Source organism: Oncorhynchus nerka, linkage group LG15 (assembly GCF_034236695.1).
Source record: "Oncorhynchus nerka isolate Pitt River linkage group LG15, Oner_Uvic_2.0, whole genome shotgun sequence".
Taxonomy (NCBI): domain Eukaryota; kingdom Metazoa; phylum Chordata; class Actinopteri; order Salmoniformes; family Salmonidae; genus Oncorhynchus; species Oncorhynchus nerka.
The window spans coordinates 90,615,489-90,635,643 of record NC_088410.1 but is presented as its reverse complement, the minus strand read 5'-3'; the positions used below and the strand labels follow the sequence as shown (position 1 = coordinate 90,635,643).

Sequence of the window (20,155 nt, the reverse complement as noted above, 5' to 3'; positions counted from 1 at the left end):
CTGTCTGATTAGACTTAAAGTTGCCTGTAGTGATTAAACTGTGTTTACGGTCTACAACTAGGGCCGGCAGCTCGAGGAGTGTTTCTCTTACAGTTGGTGCGCAGGAAGGACGGAGGGAAGAAGCTGTCATTCATGAAGGTGGGGAAAGGAACAATCCGGACCATGTAGTCCGTCTCAAAGGCCAGGCCAGGGAAGGGCTGAGAGTTCATCTTCTATCAGGAAATAACAAGGTGAAGGTATACTTCAGTCAGCCAGCACTTACAAAATAAATTATTACTTTGATTTATTATCAGCAGTCAAAATGGACGTGTTTCGGTCATCAAGTCTTGTAAGGGCTTCAACCCCCAAATACTTACTTACATTACTTGGAAAGTTGAGCTTTAGTTATTATGCATGTTATATTATACCAAGCTAGTTCACACACCTTCTAGGTGTACAAATAAAATTAACCCTGTTGGCTGAGTCTGTGCTGTGACTTACCACATTGCTGTAAGAAAAGTTGAGCTGTCGTGGGTCTTTGAGGATCATGTGCTGACACAGCTTCCCCTCTGGGTCCTTGTCCTCCAGGTAAACTCTGAAGCCCTTCACATGCTCTATACCTAGACACAACAACAAGTTCAACTTTATTTGACCCAGAGAGCAATTGGTTTCGCAGGAAAGGAGCATAAAAACAACACATAAAAAACACATAGATCACAACAACACACAGTCCTAGTGAATACAATGAGCGAGTCCATAAAGTCCTAGTGAATACAATAAGATAGTCCATAAAGTCCTAGTGAATACAATGAGCTAGTCCATAAAGTCCCAGTGAATACAATGAGCTAGTCCATAAAGTCCTAGTGAATACAATGAGCTAGTCCATAAAGTCCTAGTGAATACAATAAGCTAGTCCATAAAGTCCTAGTGAATACAATGAGCTAGTCCATCAAGTCCTAGTGAATACAATAAGCTAGTCCATAAAGTCCTAGTGAATACAATGAGCTAGTCCATAAAGTCATAGTGAATACAATGAGTGAATACAATACGAGCTAGTCCATAAAGTCCTAGTGAATACAGTCCATAAAGTCCTAGTGAATACAATAAGCTAGTCCATAAAGTCCTAGTGAATACAATGAGCTAGTCCATCAAGTCCTAATGGAATACAATGAGCTAGTCCATAAAGTCCTAGTGAATACAATGAGCTAGTCCATAAAGTCCTAGTGAATACAATGAGCTAGTCCATCAAGTCCTAGTGGAATACAATGAGCTAGTCCATCAAGTCCTAGTGGAATACAATGAGCTAGTCCATCAAGTCCTAGTGGATACAATGAGCTAGTCCATCAAGTCCTAGTGGAATACAATGAGCTTGTCCATCAAGTCCTAGTGGAATACAATGAGCTAGTCCATCAAGTCCTAGTGGAATACAATGAGCTAGTCCATCAAGTCCTAATGGAATACAATGAGCTAGTCCATCAAGTCCTAGTGGATACAATGAGCTAGTCCATCAAGTCCTAGTGGATACAATGAGCTAGTCCATCAAGTCCTAGTGGAATACAATGAGCTAGTCCATCAAGTCCTAATGGAATACAATGAGCTAGTCCATCAAGTCCTAGTGGATACAATGAGCTAGTCCATCAAGTCCTAGTGGATACAATGAGCTAGTCCATCAAGTCCTAGTGGATACAATGAGCTAGTCCATCAAGTCCAAGGGCTGACAGCCATCAATACTACTATACACAGTAAGCCTAGAAGTAGTCCACTTTAGAGGCAGCACTAAGCAAGCCATAGTTGTCTAATAAGTCAAGTTCTCTGTATCTTGTCAACAACATATCAACAATGTGCTGACAAAAACAAAAAACATCATCAGCATCAGCATCAACATCATCAAAAACATTACCATCGTTCTCCTCAACATCATCATTCCTAGCCTTCTACCTTCTCTTCCCTGTATTTAAAAGGGCAATGGCCATAGTGGTGAAGGAGTGCTTGCACCTGTTAGTCTAAACAGTGGGGAATCTAAACAGGGAGCCAGATGGTAAGACCTGGAACTCATGGTGTAGGGGCTGGGCACAGTCAGACAGGATGGAACTCATGGTGTAGGGGCTGGGCACAGTCAGTCAGACAGGATGGAACTCATGCTGTAGGGACTGGGCACAGTCAGACAGGATGGAACTCATGGTGTAGGGGCTGGGCACAGTCAGACAGGATGGAACTCATGGTGTAGGGGCTGGGCACAGTCAGACAGGATGGAACTCATGGTGTAGGGGCTGGGCACAGTCAGTCAGACAGGATGGAACTCATGCTGTAGGGGCTGGGCACAGTCAGACAGGATGGAACTCATGGTGTAGGGGCTGGGCACAGTCAGTCAGACAGGATGGAACTCATGGTGTAGGGGCTGGGCACAGTCAGACAGGATGGAACTCATGGTGTAGGGGCTGGGCACAGTCAGACAGGATGGAACTCATGGTGTAGGGGCTGGGCACAGTCAGTCAGACAGGATGGAACTCATGCTGTAGGGGCTGGGCACAGTCAGACAGGATGGAACTCATGGTGTAGGGGCTGGGCACAGTCAGTCAGACAGGATGGAACTCATAGTGTAGGGACTGGGCACAGTCAGACAGGATGGAACTCAGTGTAGGGACTGGGCACAGTCAGACAGGATGGAACTCATGCTGTAGGGGCTGGGCACAGTAAGACAGGATGGAACTCATGCTGTAGGGGCTGGGCACAGTCAGACAGGATGGAACTCATGGTGTAGGGGCTGGGCACAGTCAGTCAGACAGGATGGAACTCATGCTGTAGGGGCTGGGCACAGTCAGACAGGATGGAACTCATGGTGTAGGGGCTGGGCACAGTCAGACAGGATGGAACTCATGGTGTAGGGGCTGGGCACAGTCAGACAGGATGGAACTCATAGTGTAGGGGCTGGGCACAGACAGACAGGATGGATTCTACCTTCCTCCTCCTTGTCTGTAGTACAGGTTAGTCAGACAGGATGGATTCTACATTCCTCCTCCTTGTCTGTAGTACAGGTCAGACAGACAGGATGGATTCTACATTCCTCCTCCTTGTCTGTAGTAAAGGTCAGACAGACAGGATGGATTCTACATTCCTCCTCCTTGTCTGTAGTACAGGTCAGACAGACAGGATGGATTCTACATTCCTCCTCCTTCTCTGTAGTACAGGTTAGTCAGACAGGATGGATTCTACATTCCTCCTCCTTGTCTGTAGTACAGGTCAGACAGACAGGATGGATTCTACATTCCTCATCGTCTGTAGTACAGGTCAGACAGACAGGATGGATTCTACATTCCTCATCGTCTGTAGTACAGGTCAGACAGACAGGATGGATTCTACATTCCTCATCGTCTGTAGTACAGGTCAGACAGACAGGATGGATTCTACATTCCTCATCGTCTGTAGTACAGGTCAGACAGACAGGATGGATTCTACATTCCTCCTCCTTGTCTGTAGTACAGGTTAGTCAGACAGGATGGATTCTACATTCCTCCTCCTTGTCTGTAGTACAGGTTAGTCAGACAGGATGGATTCTACATTCCTCCTCCTTCTCTGTAGTACAGGTTAGTCAGACAGGATGGATTCTACATTCCTCCTCCTTGTCTGTAGTACAGGTCAGTCAGACAGGATGGATTCTACCTTCCTCCTCCTTGTCTGCAGTACAGGTCAGTCAGACCTGACTGATGAGGGATTTGGGCCAAAACGTAATAACAGCACAAATAAAGTGAAGAACCATGTAAAGATACACACATTTTACTACCCTTGTGGGGTCTTAACATTTATTTCCATTCAAAATCCTATTTTCCCTAAACCTAACTACTAACCCCGACTACTAACCTCAACTACTAACCTCAACTACTAACCTCTAACCCCTAACCACAACTACTAACCCCTAACTACTAACCCCTAACCCCAACTACTAACTCCTAACCCTAACTACTAACTACTAACACCAATTACTAACCCCTAACCCCAACTACTAACCCCCAACTACTAACCCCTAACCCTAACTACTAAGCATAACCCTAACTACTAATCCCAACCCTAACTACTAATTGTGACACTAACCCTAAAATAGCTTTTGTTCTCGTGGGGATATGGGAAATATCCCCTCTTGGTAGAATTGTCCTTGTTTTACTATCCTTGTGGGGACTTTGATTTCCGGAACCCACAAGAATAGTAATATATACACACACACACACACACACACACACACACACACACACACACACACACACGGTCAGGCATCAAACACATTTCGAGACCTTTTTTCTTCCTTTTTATGAGAGACCATAATATGAACCAGCAGGAGAAAGAGTCTGTGCCCTGGCAGAGTACTTGACATGGGTTCAAATACTATTTGCAATCTTTCAAATACATTGAGCATTTGTTTTAATAATAATAATACTATATGTGACTTATATATCACTTTGAAAGGACCCAAAGTAGCTTTACAAGTGTAGAAACTAAACAAACAAAAAACTGATGAAAAAACACAACACCAGACTACCAACAGGAAGACACAGAGATGAAAAAAACACAACACCAGACTACCAACAGGAAGACACAGAGATGAAAAAAACACAACACCAGACTACCAACAGGAAGACACAGAGATGAAAAAAACACAACACCAGACTACCAACAGGAAGACACAGAGATGAAAAAACACAACACCAGACTACCAACAGGAAGACACAGAGATGAAAAAAACACAACACCAGACTACCAACAGGAAGACACAGAGATGAAAAAAACACAACACCAGACTACCAACAGGAAGACACAGAGATGAAAAAAACACAACACCAGACTACCAACAGGAAGACACAGAGATGAAAAAAAAAACACAACACCAGACTACCAACAGGAAGACACAGAGATGAAAAAACACAACACCAGACTACCAACAGGAAGACACAGAGATGAAAAAAACACAACACCAGACTACCAACAGGAAGACACAGAGATGAAAAAAACACAACACCAGACTACCAACAGGAAGACACAGAGATGAAAAAACACAACACCAGACTACCAACAGGAAGACACAGAGATGAAAAAAACACAACACCAGACTACCAACAGGAAGACACAGAGATGAAAAAAAAAAAAACTACCAACAGGAAGACACAGAGATGAAAAAAACACAACACCAGACTACCAACAGGAAGACACAGAGATGAAAAAACACAACACCAGACTACAAACAGGAAGACACAGAAACATAAAACAAAGAGAAGGGAAAAGTGATGTGTCAGTGTCTGAGTGAGCGAGCGAGCAGGTGTGTCTTAGCCTGTCTGGAGTGCCAGGTGGGCAGGATTTGCACTTTAAGCACTCCTCGGTTGATTCATAGCAACAGGCAAGCTTAAGCAAGCAAAGCTACGCTTTATAAATTGATTTGAAATAGCATTTGAACCCAGGTTTGCGGAAGACAGGAGGGAGGGTGTCTGCGTGCCAAGGGAGCATTCCCGTGCCCTTCAAAGTGTGCCAGCGCACCTCCCTGTTAATTATGTTTCTGCTTTATCAGTCCGAGGCAACAGCAGAGGCAGAAAACACACATTCCCTGTGGCTCCTGTTACCTCGGTGGGGAGCGGAGGCTCTGTGTATGTGTGTTCAAGCTGAGGAGCTGAAAGAGCCTCCTCTTTGTGGTGGCTGTAACACACACCTCCTCCTCTCCTCCACACAGATACCATCAGCCTCACCGTCAACACACACAGAGAGACAGAGAGAGAGAGAGAGAGAGAAAAATAACTGGGAAGAAAGAGCTGTTGAACTGGTTGGGTTGTCTGTCTCCAGGCATGTTTTTGTCCTGGGGCCGGAAGCTTCAGATCCCTCCCTCCTCTCTCTCCCCCAGTTTCTTTCTCTCTTATCCTTTTATTTTCCTTCATCAATGTGTAACCCTCTACCTGAGCAGTGTCCCAAGGATTAACCCACAGAGAACAACAAGCTACATTGTCCTGGGGATCAGCCAAGGCTTCGCGTTACCAAGTTCAATAGCGCCTCAGCATACGGAAGCAGAGGAGGCCTCCCTTTCTCTTAGTCTTGCTCTCTCTCTGTCACACAGGCACAGATCGTGTGCAAACAGAGACAGTCAAGACAAACACACACACATTCTTTCACAGACAAATCACAGCTTTGTTGTGTAGGGTATGGATCTCTTCCCTGTCAGGGGCCTGCTGGGGAAGTAACCTGGGTCTGTGATCAGGACCAACAACACAGGGCTGGGGGAGGTAACCTGTGTCTGTGATCAGTACCAACAACACAGGGCTGGGGGAGGTAACCTGGGTCTGTGATCAGTACCAACAACACAGGGCTGGGGGAGGTAACCTGGGTCTGTGATCAGGACCAACAACACAGGGCTGGGGGAGGTAACCTGTGTCTGTGATCAGTACCAACAACACAGGGCTGGGGGAGGTAACCTGGGTCTGTGATCAGTACCAACAACACAGGGCTGGGGAGGTAACCTGGGTCTGTGATCAGTACCAACAACACAGGGCTGGGGGAGGTAACCTGGGTCTGTGATCAGTACCAACAACACAGGGCTGGGGGAGGTAACCTGGGTCTGTGATCAGTACCAACAACAAAGGGCTGGGGGAGGTAACCTGGGTCTGTGATCAGTACCAACAACACAGGGCTGGGGGAGGTAAACTGGGTCTGTGATCAGTACCAACAACACAGGGCTGGGGGAGGTAACCTGGGTCTGTGATCAGTACCAACAACACAGGGCTGGGGGAGGTAACTTGGGTCTGTGATCAGTACCAACAACACAGGGCTGGGGGAGGTAACCTGGGTCTGTGATCAGGACCAACAACACAGGGCTGGGGGAGGTAACCTGGGTCTGTGATCAGGACCAACAACACAGGGCTGGGGAAGTAACCTGGGTCTGTGATCAGTACCAACAACACAGGGCTGGGGGAGGTAACCTGGGTCTGTGATCAGTACCAACAACACAGGGCTGGGGGAGGTAACCTGGGTCTGTGATCAGTACCAACAACAAAGGGCTAGGGGAGGTAACCTGGGTCTGTGATCAGTACCAACAACACAGGGCTGGGGAAGTAACCTGGGTCTGTGATCAGTACCAACAACACAGGGCTGGGGGAGGTAACCTGGGTCTGTGATCAGTACCAACAACAAAGGGCTAGGGGAGGTAACCTGGGTCTGTGATCAGTACCAACAACACAGGGCTGGAGGAGGTAACCTGGGTCTGTGATCAGTACCAACAACACAGGGCTGGGGGAGGTAACCTGGGTCTGTGATCAGTACCAACAACACAGGGCTGGGGGAGGTAACCTGGGTCTGTGATCAGTACCAACAACAAAGGGCTGGGGGAGGTAAGCTGGGTCTGTGATCAGGACCAACAACACAGGGCTGGGGGAGGTAAACTGGGTCTGTGATCAGTACCAACAACACAGGGCTAGGGGAGGTAACCTGGGTCTGTGATCAGTACCAACAACACAGGGCTGGGGGAGGTAACCTGGGTCTGTGATCAGTACCAACAACAAAGGGCTAGGGGAGGTAACCTGGGTCTGTGATCAGGACAAGCCCAACACAGGGCTTTGAAGATTAGCCTTTTCTCTCTTCTCCTCTCCTGTCCCCAAACCTCTTTCCTCTACAAACTCTACTCCCTTCAACCCAGCCTGCCCTGAAATACTGAAGATAAACATAAACCACTCCTGTGTGTCACCAGGCGTAGAAAGCAAACACACACGTGCACATACCAAGGTTTTGAAATGTTATGGTGTCTCCCAAATGTCATGTGATCTATCGAAAACAATTTAACAGTAGGCCTACCACTAACTTTTGCATGGGGAAATTTTTCCCTCCCTGAATGGCTGCTCATATCTAATCACAGAGGGACTTTTTTCATCTCCAGTCCATAACTACTCTAGAAAACAGCTAACTTCATACAATTCCACACATTTTCCCATAAAACAAAGAGAAAAATGTGCAGGTTTATAGCTAATCTCATGCCTTACGGGGGATGCTGCGGTGTGTGATAGGCCAGTGAGCATAGCTGTACATACCTCATACCCAGAGGTCCTGGGCATCTACTTTATGTCATCATGGTGAATGTTCTAATTCCATAGACAGTGCAGGTGTAGACGGCTTGGTTACGTACCTAGAGGGCTGCTCATCCAGTGGACCACCACAGCAGCCTGGCTGTCACAGGAGAGGTGGCTGAACGTCACATTGTTCACCTCATAGATGGCATGCTTCCCCAATGGGCTCCAGTTCACAGAGCAATCTGGTGGAGAAGAACAGAGAAGAGAAGAAAGAGGACGTATCACAATTAGACTGTTAAAAGACAGAGAGGAGAGAAGGTTGATGGACATAGATACAAAACTATTTTCAATTTCAAAACAACCTTTATTAGCAGAAGCAGAAGCCCTTCCGACCTCATCTACCACACAGATAACCCACCTCACACCACAGATCACAACAGATAACCCACCTCACACCACAGATCACAGATAACCCACCTCGCACCACAGATCACAACAGATAACCCACCTCACACCACAGATCACAACAGATAACCCACCTCACACCACAACAGATAACCTACCTCACACCACAACAGATAACCCACCTCACACCACAACAGATAACCCACCTCGCACCACAGATCACAACAGATAACCCACCTCGCACCACAGATCACAACAGATAACCCACCTCGCACCACAGATCACAACAGATAACCCACCTCGCACCACAGATCACAACAGATAACCCACCTCACACCACAACAGATAACCCACCTCACACCACAGATCACAACAGATAACCCACATCACACCACAACAGATAACCCACCTCGCACCACAACAGATAACCCACCTCGCACCACAGATCACAACAGATAACCCACCTCACACCACAACAGATAACCCACCTCACACCACAGATCACAACAGATAACCCACCTCACACCACAGATCACACCACAGATCACAACAGAGAGAGAAGAGAAGAACGAGGATGGATCAGAGAGCTCAGAACAGAGAGCATGGTTAAGATGGAGGGTTCAGAACAGAGAGCATGGTTAAGATGGAGGGTTCAGAACAGAGAGCATGGTTAAGATGGAGGGTTCAGAACAGAGAGCATGGTTAACAAGGAGAGGTCAGAACAGAGAGCATGGTTAACAAGGAGAGGTCAGAACAGAGAGCATGGTTAAGATGGAGGGCTCAGAACAGAGAGCATGGTTAAGATGGAGGGTTCAGAACAGAGAGCATGGTTAAGATGGAGGGTTCAGAACAGAGAGCATGGTTAAGATGGAGGGTTCAGAACAGAGAGCATGGTTAAGATGGAGGGTTCAGAACAGAGAGCATGGTTAAGATGGAGAGTTCAGAACAGAGAGCATGGTTAAGATGGAGGGTTCAGAACAGAGAGCATGGGTAAGATGGAGGGTTCAGAACAGAGAGCATGGTTAAGATGGAGGGTTCAGCACAGAGAGCATGGTTAAGATGGAGGGTTCAGAACAGAGAGCATGGTTAACAAGGAGAGGTCAGAACAGAGAGCATGGTTAAGATGGAGGGTTCAGAACAGAGAGCATGGTTAAGATGGAGAGTTCAGAACAGAGAGCATGGTTAAGATGGAGAGTTCAGAACAGAGAGCATGGTTAAGATGGAGAGTTCAGAACAGAGAGCATGGTTAAGATGGAGAGTTCAGAACAGAGAGCATGGTTAAGATGGAGAGTTCAGAACAGAGAGCATGGTTAAGATGGAGAGTTCAGAACAGAGAGCATGGTTAAGATGGAGGGTTCAGAACAGAGAGCATGGTTAAGATGGAGGGTTCAGAACAGAGAGCATGGTTAAGATGGAGAGTTCAGAACAGAGAGCATGGTTAACAAGGAGAAGTCAGAACAGAGAGCATGGTTAAGATGGAGGGCTCAGAACAGAGAGCATGGTTAAGATGGAGGGTTCAGAACAGAGAGCATGGTTAAGATGGAGGGTTCAGAACAGAGAGCATGGTTAAGATGGAGGGTTCAGAACAGAGAGCATGGTTAAGATGGAGGGTTCAGAACAGAGAGCATGGTTAAGATGGAGAGTTCAGAACAGAGAGCATGGTTAACAAGGAGAGGTCAGAACAGAGAGCATGGTTAAGATGGAGGGCTCAGAACAGAGAGCATGGTTAAGATGGAGAGTTCAGAACAGAGAGCATGGGTAAGATGGAGGGTTCAGAACAGAGAGCATGGTTAAGATGGAGGGTTCAGAACAGAGAGCATGGTTAACAAGGAGAGGTCAGAACAGAGAGCATGGTTAAGATGGAGGGTTCAGAACAGAGAGCATGGTTAAGATGGAGAGTTCAGAACAGAGAGCATGGTTAAGATGAAGGGTTCAGAACAGAGAGCATGGTTAAGATGGAGGGTTCAGAACAGAGAGCATGGTTAAGATGGAGAGTTCAGAACAGAGAGCATGGTTAAGATGGAGGGTTCAGAACAGAGAGCATGGTTAAGATGGAGGGTTCAGAACAGAGAGCATGGTTAAGATGGAGGGTTCAGAACAGAGAGCATGGTTAAGATGGAGGGTTCAGAACAGAGAGCATGGTTAAGATGGAGGGTTCAGAACAGAGAGCATGGTTAAGATGGGGGTTCAGAACAGAGAGCATGGTTAAGATGGAGGGTTCAGAACAGTCAGAGAGCATGGTTAAGATGGAGGGTTCAGAACAGAGAGCATGGTTAAGATGGAGGGTTCAGAACAGAGAGCATGGTTAAGATGGAGGGTTCAGAACAGAGAGCATGGTTAAGATGGAGGGTTCAGAACAGAGAGCATGGTTAAGATGGAGAGTTCAGAACAGAGAGCATGGTTAAGATGGAGGGTTCAGAACAGAGAGCATGGTTAAGATGGAGGTTCAGAACAGAGAGCATGGTTAAGATGGAGGGTTCAGAACAGAGAGCATGGTTAAGATGGAGGGTTCAGAACAGAGAGCATGGTTAAGATGGAGGGTTCAGAACAGAGAGCATGGTTAAGATGGAGGGTTCAGAACAGAGAGCATGGTTAAGATGGAGGGTTCAGAACAGAGAGCATGGTTAAGATGGAGAGGTCAGAACAGAGAGCATGGTTAAGATGGAGAGTTCAGAACAGAGAGCATGGTTAAGATGGAGAGTTCAGAACAGAGAGCATGGTTAAGATGGAGAGGGTTCAGAACAGAGAGCATGGTTAAGATGGAGAGTTCAGAACAGAGAGCATGCATGGTTAATGGAGGGTTCAGAACAGAAGATGGTTAAGATGGAGGGTTCAGAACAGAGAGAGCATGGTTAAGATGGAGGGTTCAGAACAGAGAGCATGGTTAAGATGGAGGGTTCAGAACAGAGAGCATGGTTAAGATGGAGAGTTCAGAACAGAGAGCATGGTTAAGATGGAGGGTTCAGAACAGAGAGCATGGTTAAGATGGAGGGTTCAGAACAGAGAGCATGGTTAAGATGGAGGGTTCAGAACAGAGAGCATGGTTAACAAGGAGAGGTCAGAACAGAGAGCATGGTTAAGATGGAGGGTTCAGAACAGAGAGCATGGTTAAGATGGAGGGTTCAGAACAGAGAGCATGGTTGGAGGGTTCAGAACAGAGAGATGGAGGTTCAGAACAGAGAGCATGGTTAAGATGGAGGGTTCAGAACAGAGAGCATGGTTAAGATGGAGGGTTCAGAACAGAGAGCATGGTTAAGATGGAGGTTCAGAACAGAGAGCATGGTTAAGATGGAGGTTCAGAACAGAGAGCATGGTTAAGATGGAGGGTTCAGAACAGAGAGCATGGTTAAGATGGAGGGTTCAGAACAGAGAGCATGGTTAAGATGAGCATGGTTAAGATGGAGGGTTCAGAACAGAGAGCATGGTTAAGATGGAGGGTTCAGAACAGAGAGCATGGTTAAGATGGAGGGTTCAGAACAGAGAGCATGGTTAGATGGATGGAGAGGTTAAGATGGAACAGAGAGCATGGTTAAGATGGAGGGTTCAGAACAGAGAGCATGGTTAAGATGGAGGGTTCAGAACAGAGAGCATGGTTAAGATGGAGGGTTCAGAACAGAGAGCATGGTTAAGATGGAGGTTCAGAACAGAGAGCATGGTTAAGATGGAGGGTTCAGAACAGAGAGCATGGTTAAGATGGAGGGTTCAGAACAGAGAGCATGGTTAAGATGGAGGGTTCAGAACAGAGAGCATGGTTAAGATGGAGGGTTCAGAACAGAGAGCATGGTTAAGATGGAGGGTTCAGAACAGAGAGCATGGTTAAGATGGAGGGTTCAGAACAGAGAGCATGGTTAAGATGGAGGGTTCAGAACAGAGAGCATGGTTAAGATGGAGGGTTCAGAACAGAGAGCATGGTTAAGATGGAGGGTTCAGAACAGAGAGCATGGGTAAGATGGAGGGTTCAGAACAGAGAGCATGGTTAAGATGGAGGGTTCAGAACAGAGAGCATGGTTAAGATGGAGGGTTCAGAACAGAGAGCATGGTTAACAAGATGGAGGTCAGAACAGAGAGCATGGTTAAGATGGAGGGTTCAGAACAGAGAGCATGGTTAAGATGGAGAGTTCAGAACAGAGAGCATGGTTAAGATGGAGAGTTCAGAAAAGAGAGCATGGTTAAGATGGAGAGTTCAGAACAGAGAGCATGGTTAAGATGGATAGGTCAGAACAGAGAGCATGGTTAAGATGGAGGGTTCAGAACAGAGAGCATGGTTAAGATGGAGGGTTCAGAACAGAGAGCATGGTTAAGATGGAGAGTTCAGAACAGAGAGCATGGTTAAGATGGAGGGTTCAGAACAGAGAGCATGGTTAAGATGGAGAGTTCAGATGGAGGGTTCAGAACAGAGAGCATGGTTAAGATGGAGGGTTCAGAACAGAGAGCATGGTTAAGATGGAGGGTTCAGAACAGAGAGCATGGTTAAGATGGATGGAGCATGGTTCAGAACAGAGAGCATGGTTAAGATGGAGGGTTCAGAACAGAGAGCATGGTTAAGATGGAGGGTTCAGAACAGAGAGCATGGTTAAGATGGAGGGTTCAGAACAGAGAGCATGGTTAAGATGGAGGGTTCAGAACAGAGAGCATGGTTAAGATGGAGGGTTCAGAACAGAGAGCATGGTTAAGATGGAGGGTTCAGAACAGAGAGCATGGTTAAGATGGAGGGTTCAGAACAGAGAGCATGGTTAAGATGGAGGGTTCAGAACAGAGAGCATGGTTAAGATGGAGGGTTCAGAACAGAGAGCATGGTTAAGATGGGAGGTTCAGAACAGAGAGCATGGTTAAGATGGAGGGTTCAGAACAAGAGCATGGTTAAGATGGAGAGTTCAGAACAGAGAGCATGGTTAAGATGGATGGGGTTCAGAACAGAGAGCATGGTTAAGATGGAGGGTTCAGAACAGAGAGCATGGTTAAGATGGAGAGTTCAGTCAGAACAGAGAGCATGGTTAAGATGGAGGGTTCAGAACAGAGAGCATGGTTAAGATGGAGGGTTCAGAACAGAGAGCATGGTTAAGATGGAGGGTTCAGAACAGAGAGCATGGTTAACAGGGAGAGGTCAGAACAGAGAGCATGGTTAAGATGGAGGGTTCAGAACAGAGAGCATGGTTAAGATGGAGGGTTCAGAACAGAGAGCATGGTTAAGATGGAGGTTCAGAACAGAGCATGGTTAAGATGGAGGTTGGTTCAGAACAGAGAGCATGGTTAAGATGGAGATGGAGGGTTCAGAACAGAGAGCATGGTTAAGATGGAGAGTTCAGAACAGAGAGCATGGTTAAGATGGAGGGTTCAGAACAGAGAGCATGGTTAAGATGGAGGGTTAAGAACAGAGAGCATGGTTAAGATGGAGGGTTCAGAACAGAGAGCATGGTTAAGATGGAGGTTCAGAACAGAGAGCATGGTTAAGATGGAGGGTTCAGAACAGAGAGCATGGTTAAGATGGAGGGTTCAGAACAGAGAGCATGGTTATGGTTAAGATGGAGGGTTCAGAACAGAGAGCATGGTTAAGATGGAGGGTTCAGAACAGAGAGCATGGTTAAGATGGAGGGTTCAGAACAGAGAGCATGGTTAAGATGGATGGGGTTCAGAACAGAGAGCATGGTTAACATGGAGAGGTCAGAACAGAGAGCATGGTTAAGATGGAGGGTTCAGAACAGAGAGCATGGTTAGATGGATGGAGCATGGTTCAGAACAGAGAGCATGGTTAAGATGGAGGGTTCAGAACAGAGAGCATGGTTAAGATGGAGGGTTCAGAACAGAGAGCATGGTTAAGATGGAGGGTTCAGAACAGAGAGCATGGTTAAGATGGAGGGTTCAGAACAGAGAGCATGGTTAAGATGGAGAGCATGGTTCATGGAACAGAGAGCATGGTTAAGATGGAGGGTTCAGAACAGAGAGCATGGTTAAGATGGAGGGTTCAGAACAGAGAGCATGGTTAAGATGGAGGGTTCATGGTTAAGATGGAGGGTTCAGAACAGAGAGCATGGTTAAGATGGAGGGTTCAGAACAGAGAGCATGGTTAAGATGGAGGGTTCAGAACAGAGAGCATGGTTAAGATGGAGGGTCAGAACAGAGAGCATGGTTAAGATGGAGGGTTCAGAACAGAGAGCATGGTTAAGATGGAGGGATCAGAACAGAGAGCATGGTTAAGATGGAGGGTTCAGAACAGAGAGCATGGTTAAGATGGAGGGTTCAGAACAGAGAGCATGGTTAAGCATGGAGGGTTCAGAACAGAGAGCATGGTTAAGATGGAGGGTTCAGAACAGAGAGCATGGTTAAGATGGAGGGTTCAGAACAGAGAGCATGGTTAAGATGGAGGGTTCAGAACAGAGAGCATGGTTAAGATGGAGGGTTCAGAACAGAGAGCATGGTTAAGATGGAGGGTTCAGAACAGAGAGCATGGTTAAGATGGAGGTTCAGAACAGAGAGCATGGTTAAGATGGAGGGTTCAGAACAGAGAGCATGGTTAAGATGGAGGGTTCAGAACAGAGAGCATGGTTAAGATGGAGGGTTCAGAACAGAGAGCATGGTTAAGATGGAGGGTTCAGAACAGAGAGCATGGTTAAGATGGAGGGTTCAGAACAGAGAGCATGGTTAACAAGGAGAGGTCAGAACAGAGAGCATGGTTAAGATGGAGAGTTCAGAACAGAGAGCATGGTTAAGATGGAGGGTTCAGAACAGAGAGCATGGTTAAGATGGAGGGTTCAGAACAGAGAGCATGGTTAAGATGGAGGGTTCAGAACAGAGAGCATGGTTAAGATGGAGATCAGAACAGGAGGGTTCAGAACAGAGAGCATGGTTAAGATGGAGGGTCAGAACAGAAGCATGGTTAAGATGGAGGGGTCAGAACAGAGCATGGTTAAGATGGAGGGTTCAGAACAGAGAGCATGGTTAAGATGGAGGGTTCAGAACAGAGAGCATGGTTAAGATGGAGGGTTCAGAACAGAGAGCATGGTTAAGATGGAGGGTTCAGAACAGAGAGCATGGTTAAGATGGAGGGTTCAGAACAGAGAGCATGGTTAAGATGGAGGGTTCAGAACAGAGAGCATGGTTAAGATGGAGGGTTCAGAACAGAGAGCATGGTTAAGATGGATGGAGGGTTAAGATGGAGGGTTCAGAACAGAGAGCATGGTTAAGATGGAGGGTTCAGAACAGAGAGCATGGTTAAGATGGAGGGTTCAGAACAGAGAGCATGGTTAAGATGGAGGGTTCAGAACAGAGAGCATGGTTAAGATGGAGGGTTCAGAACAGAGAGCATGGTTAACAAGGAGGGTTCAGAACAGAGAGCATGGTTAAGATGGAGAGTTCAGAACAGAGAGCATGGTTAAGATGGAGGGTTCAGAACAGAGAGCATGGTTAAGATGGAGGGTTCAGAACAGAGAGCATGGTTAAGATGGAGGGTTCAGAACAGAGAGCATGGTTAAGATGGAGGGTTCAGAACAGAGAGCATGGTTAAGATGGAGGGTTCAGAACAGAGAGCATGGTTAAGATGGAGGGTTCAGAACAGAGAGCATGGTTAAGATGGAGGGTTCAGAACAGAGAGCATGGTTAAGATGGAGGGTTCAGAACAGAGAGCATGGTTCAGAACAGAGAGATGGAGGGTTCAGAACAGAGAGATGGTTAAGATGGGGTTCAGAACAGAGAGCATGGTTAAGATGGAGGGTTCAGAACAGAGAGCATGGTTAAGATGGAGGGTTCAGAACAGAGAGCATGGTTAAGATGGAGGGTTCAGAACAGAGAGCATGGTTAAGATGGAGGTTCAGAACAGAGAGCATGGTTAAGATGGAGGGTTCAGAACAGAGAGCATGGTTAAGATGGAGGGTTCAGAACAGAGAGCATGGTTAAGATGGAGGGTTCAGAACAGAGAGCATGGTTAAGATGGAGGGTTCAGAACAGAGAGCATGGTTAAGATGGAGGGTTCAGAACAGAGAGCATGGTTAAGATGGAGGGTTCAGAACAGAGAGCATGGTTAAGATGGAGGGTTCAGAACAGAGAGCATGGTTAAGATGGAGGTTCAGAACAGAGAGCATGGTTAAGATGGAGGGTTCAGAACAGAGAGCATGGTTAAGATGGAGGGTTCAGAACAGAGAGCATGGTTAAGATGGAGGGTTCAGAACAGAGAGCATGGGATGGAGGTTCAGAACAGAGAGCATGGTTAAGATGGAGGGTTCAGAACAGAGAGCATGGTTAAGATGGAGGGTTCAGAACAGAGAGCATGGTTAAGATGGAGGGTTCAGAACAGAGCATGGGATGGAGGTTCAGAACAGAGAGCATGGTTAAGATGGAGGGTTCAGAACAGAGAGCATGGTTAAGATGGAGGGTTCAGAACAGAGAGCATGGTTAAGATAAGCATGGAGGGTTCAGAACAGAGAGCATGGTTAAGATGGAGGGTTCAGAACAGAGAGCATGGTTAAGATGGAGGGTTCAGAACAGAGAGCATGGTTAAGATGGAGGTTCAGAACAGAGAGCATGGTTAAGATGGAGGGTTCAGAACAGAGAGCATGGTTAAGATGGAGGGTTCAGAACAGAGAGCATGGTTAAGATGGAGGGTTCAGAACAGAGAGCATGGTTAAGATGGAGGGTTCAGAACAGAGAGCATGGTTAAGATGGAGGGTTCAGAACAGAGAGCATGGTTAAGATGGAGGGTTCAGAACAGAGAGCATGGTTAAGATGGAGGGTTCAGAACAGAGAGCATGGTTAAGATGGAGGGTTCAGAACAGAGAGCATGGTTAAGATGGAGCATGGTTCAGAACAGAGAGCATGGTTAAGATGGTTCAGAACAGAGAGCAAGATGGAGGGTTCAGAACAGAGAGCATGGTTAAGATGGAGGGTTCAGAACAGAGAGCATGGTTAAGATGGAGGTTCAGAACAGAGAGCATGGTTAAGATGGAGGGTCAGAACAGAGAGCATAAGATGGAGGGTTCAGAACAGAGAGCATGGTTAAGATGGAGGGTTCAGAACAGAGAGCATGGTTAAGATGGAGGGTTCAGAACAGAGAGCATGGTTAAGATGGAGGGTTCAGAACAGAGAGCATGGTTAAGATGGAGGGTTCAGAACAGAGAGCATGGTTAAGCATGGAGAGGTTCAGAACAGAGAGCATGGTTAAGATGGAGGGTTCAGAACAGAGAGCATGGTTAAGATGGAGGGTTCAGAACAGAGAGCATGGTTAAGATGGAGGGTTCAGAACAGAGAGCATGGTTAAGATGGAGGGTTCAGAACAGAGAGCATGGTTAACAAGGATGGAGGTCAGAACAGAGAGCATGGTTAAGATGGAGGGTTCAGAACAGAGAGCATGGTTAAGATGGAGGTTCAGAACAGAGAGCATGGTTAAGATGGAGGGTTCAGAACAGAGAGCATGGTTAAGATGGAGGGTTCAGAACAGAGAGCATGGTTAAGATGGAGGGTTCAGAACAGAGAGCATGGTTAAGATGGAGGGTTCAGAACAGAGAGCATGGTTAAGATGGAGGGTTCAGAACAGAGAGCATGGTTAAGATGGAGGGTTCAGAACAGAACATGGTTAAATGGAGATGGAGGTTCAGAACAGAGAGCATGGTTAAGATGGAGGGTTCAGAACAGAGAGCATGGTTAAGATGGAGGGTTCAGAACAGAGAGCATGGTTAAGATGGAGGGTTCAGAACAGAGAGCATGGTTAAGATGGAGGGTTCATGGTTAAGATGGACAGAGAGCATGGTTAAGATGGAGAGTTCAGAACAGAGAGCATGGTTAAGATGGAGGGTTCAGAACAGAGAGCATGGTTAAGATGGAGGGTTCAGAACAGAGAGCATGGTTAAGATGGAGGGTTCAGAACAGAGAGCATGGTTAAGATGGAGGGTTCAGAACAGAGAGCATGGTTAAGATGGAGGGTTCAGAACAGAGAGCATGGTTAAGATGGAGGGTTCAGAACAGAGAGCATGGTTAAGATGGAGGGTTCAGAACAGAGAGCATGGTTAACAAGGAGAGGTCAGAACAGAGAGCATGGTTAAGATGGAGGGTTCAGAACAGAGAGCATGGTTAAGATGGAGAGTTCAGAACAGAGAGCATGGTTAAGATGGAGGGTTCAGAACAGAGAGCATGGTTAAGATGGAGAGTTCAGAACAGAGAGCATGGTTAAGATGGAGAGTTCAGAACAGAGAGCATGGTTAAGATGGAGAGTTCAGAACAGAGAGCATGGTTAAGATGGAGGGTTCAGAACAGAGAGCATGGTTAAGATGGAGGGTTCAGAACAGAGAGCATGGTTAAGATGGAGGGTTCAGAACAGAGAGCATGGTTAAGATGGAGGGTTCAGAACAGAGAGCATGGTTAAGATGGAGGGTTCAGAACAGAGAGCATGGTTAAGATGGAGGGTTCAGAACAGAGAGCATGGTTAAGATGGAGGGTTCAGAACAGAGAGCATGGTTAAGATGGAGGGTTCAGAACAGAGAAGCATGGTTAGCATGGTTCAGAACAGAGAGCATGGTTAAGATGGAGGGTTCAGAACAGAGAGCATGGTTAAGATGGAGGGTTCAGAACAGAGAGCATGGTTAAGATGGAGGGTTCAGAACAGAGAGCATGGTTAAGATGGAGGGTTCAGAACAGAGAGCATGGTTAAGATGGAGGGTTCAGAACAGAGAGCATGGTTAAGAGAGCAGAATGCATGGTTAAGATGGAGGGTTCAGAACAGAGAGCATGGTTAAGATGGAGGGTTCAGAACAGAGAGCATGGTTAAGATGGAGGGTTCAGAACAGAGAGCATGGTTAAGATGGAGGGTTCAGAACAGAGAGCATGGTTAAGATGGAGGGTTCAGAACAGAGAGCATGGTTAAGATGGAGGGTTCAGAACAGAGAGCATGGTTAAGATGGAGGGTTCAGAACAGAGAGCATGGTTAAGATGGAGGGTTCAGAACAGAGAGCATGGTTAAGATGGAGGGTTCAGAACAGAGAGCATGGTTAAGATGGAGGGTTCAGAACAGAGAGCATGGTTAAGATGGAGAGTTCAGAACAGAGAGCATGGTTAAGATGGAGAGTTCAGAACAGAGAGCATGGTTAAGATGGAGGGTTCAGGAGCATGGTTAAGATGGAGGGTTCAGAACAGAGAGCATGGTTAAGATGGAGGGTTCAGAACAGAGAGCATGGTTAAGATGGAGGGTTCAGAACAGAGAGCATGGTTAAGATGGAGAGTTCAGAACAGAGAGCATGGTTAAGATGGAGGGTTCAGAACAGAGCAGCATGGTTAAGATGGAGGGTTCAGAACAGAGAGCATGGTTAAGATGGAGGGTTCAGAACAGAGAGCAGAGAGCATGGTTAAGATGGAGGGTTCAGAACAGAGAGCATGGTTAAGATGGAGGGTTCAGAACAGAGAGCATGGTTAAGATGGAGGGTTCAGAACAGAGAGCATGGTTAAGATGGAGGGTTCAGAACAGAGAGCATGGTTAAGATGGAGGGTTCAGAACAGAGAGCATGGTTAAGATGGAGGGTTCAGAACAGAGAGCATGGTTAAGATGGAGGGTTCAGAACAGAGAGCATGGTTAAAGATGGAGGGTCAGAACAGAACAGTTAAGATGGATGGTTCAGAACAGAGAGCATGGGATGGAGGGTTCAGAACAGAGAGCATGGTTAAGATGGAGGGTTCAGAACAGAGAGCATGGTTAAGATGGAGGGTTCAGAACAGAGAGCATGGTTAAGATGGAGGGTTCAGAACAGAGAGCATGGTTAAGATGGAGA

At 46.7% G+C, this 20,155-nt stretch overlaps 1 protein-coding gene across 2 annotated transcripts in view; it reads right to left on the bottom strand.

Annotated features, from left to right (window-relative positions):
• Positions 1–20,155, bottom strand: part of il17rd (interleukin 17 receptor D) — an 89,399-nt gene that overhangs the window by 13,246 nt on the left and 55,998 nt on the right. For both annotated transcript variants that reach the window (XM_065002020.1, XM_065002021.1), the window contains exons 3-5: positions 8,123–8,248; positions 481–599; positions 92–212 (exon numbers count right to left, since the gene is read on the bottom strand). In XM_065002020.1, coding sequence (XP_064858092.1) covers positions 92–212; positions 481–599; positions 8,123–8,248 — 366 coding nt within the window. The remainder of the gene's footprint in view (positions 1–91; positions 213–480; positions 600–8,122; positions 8,249–20,155) is intronic.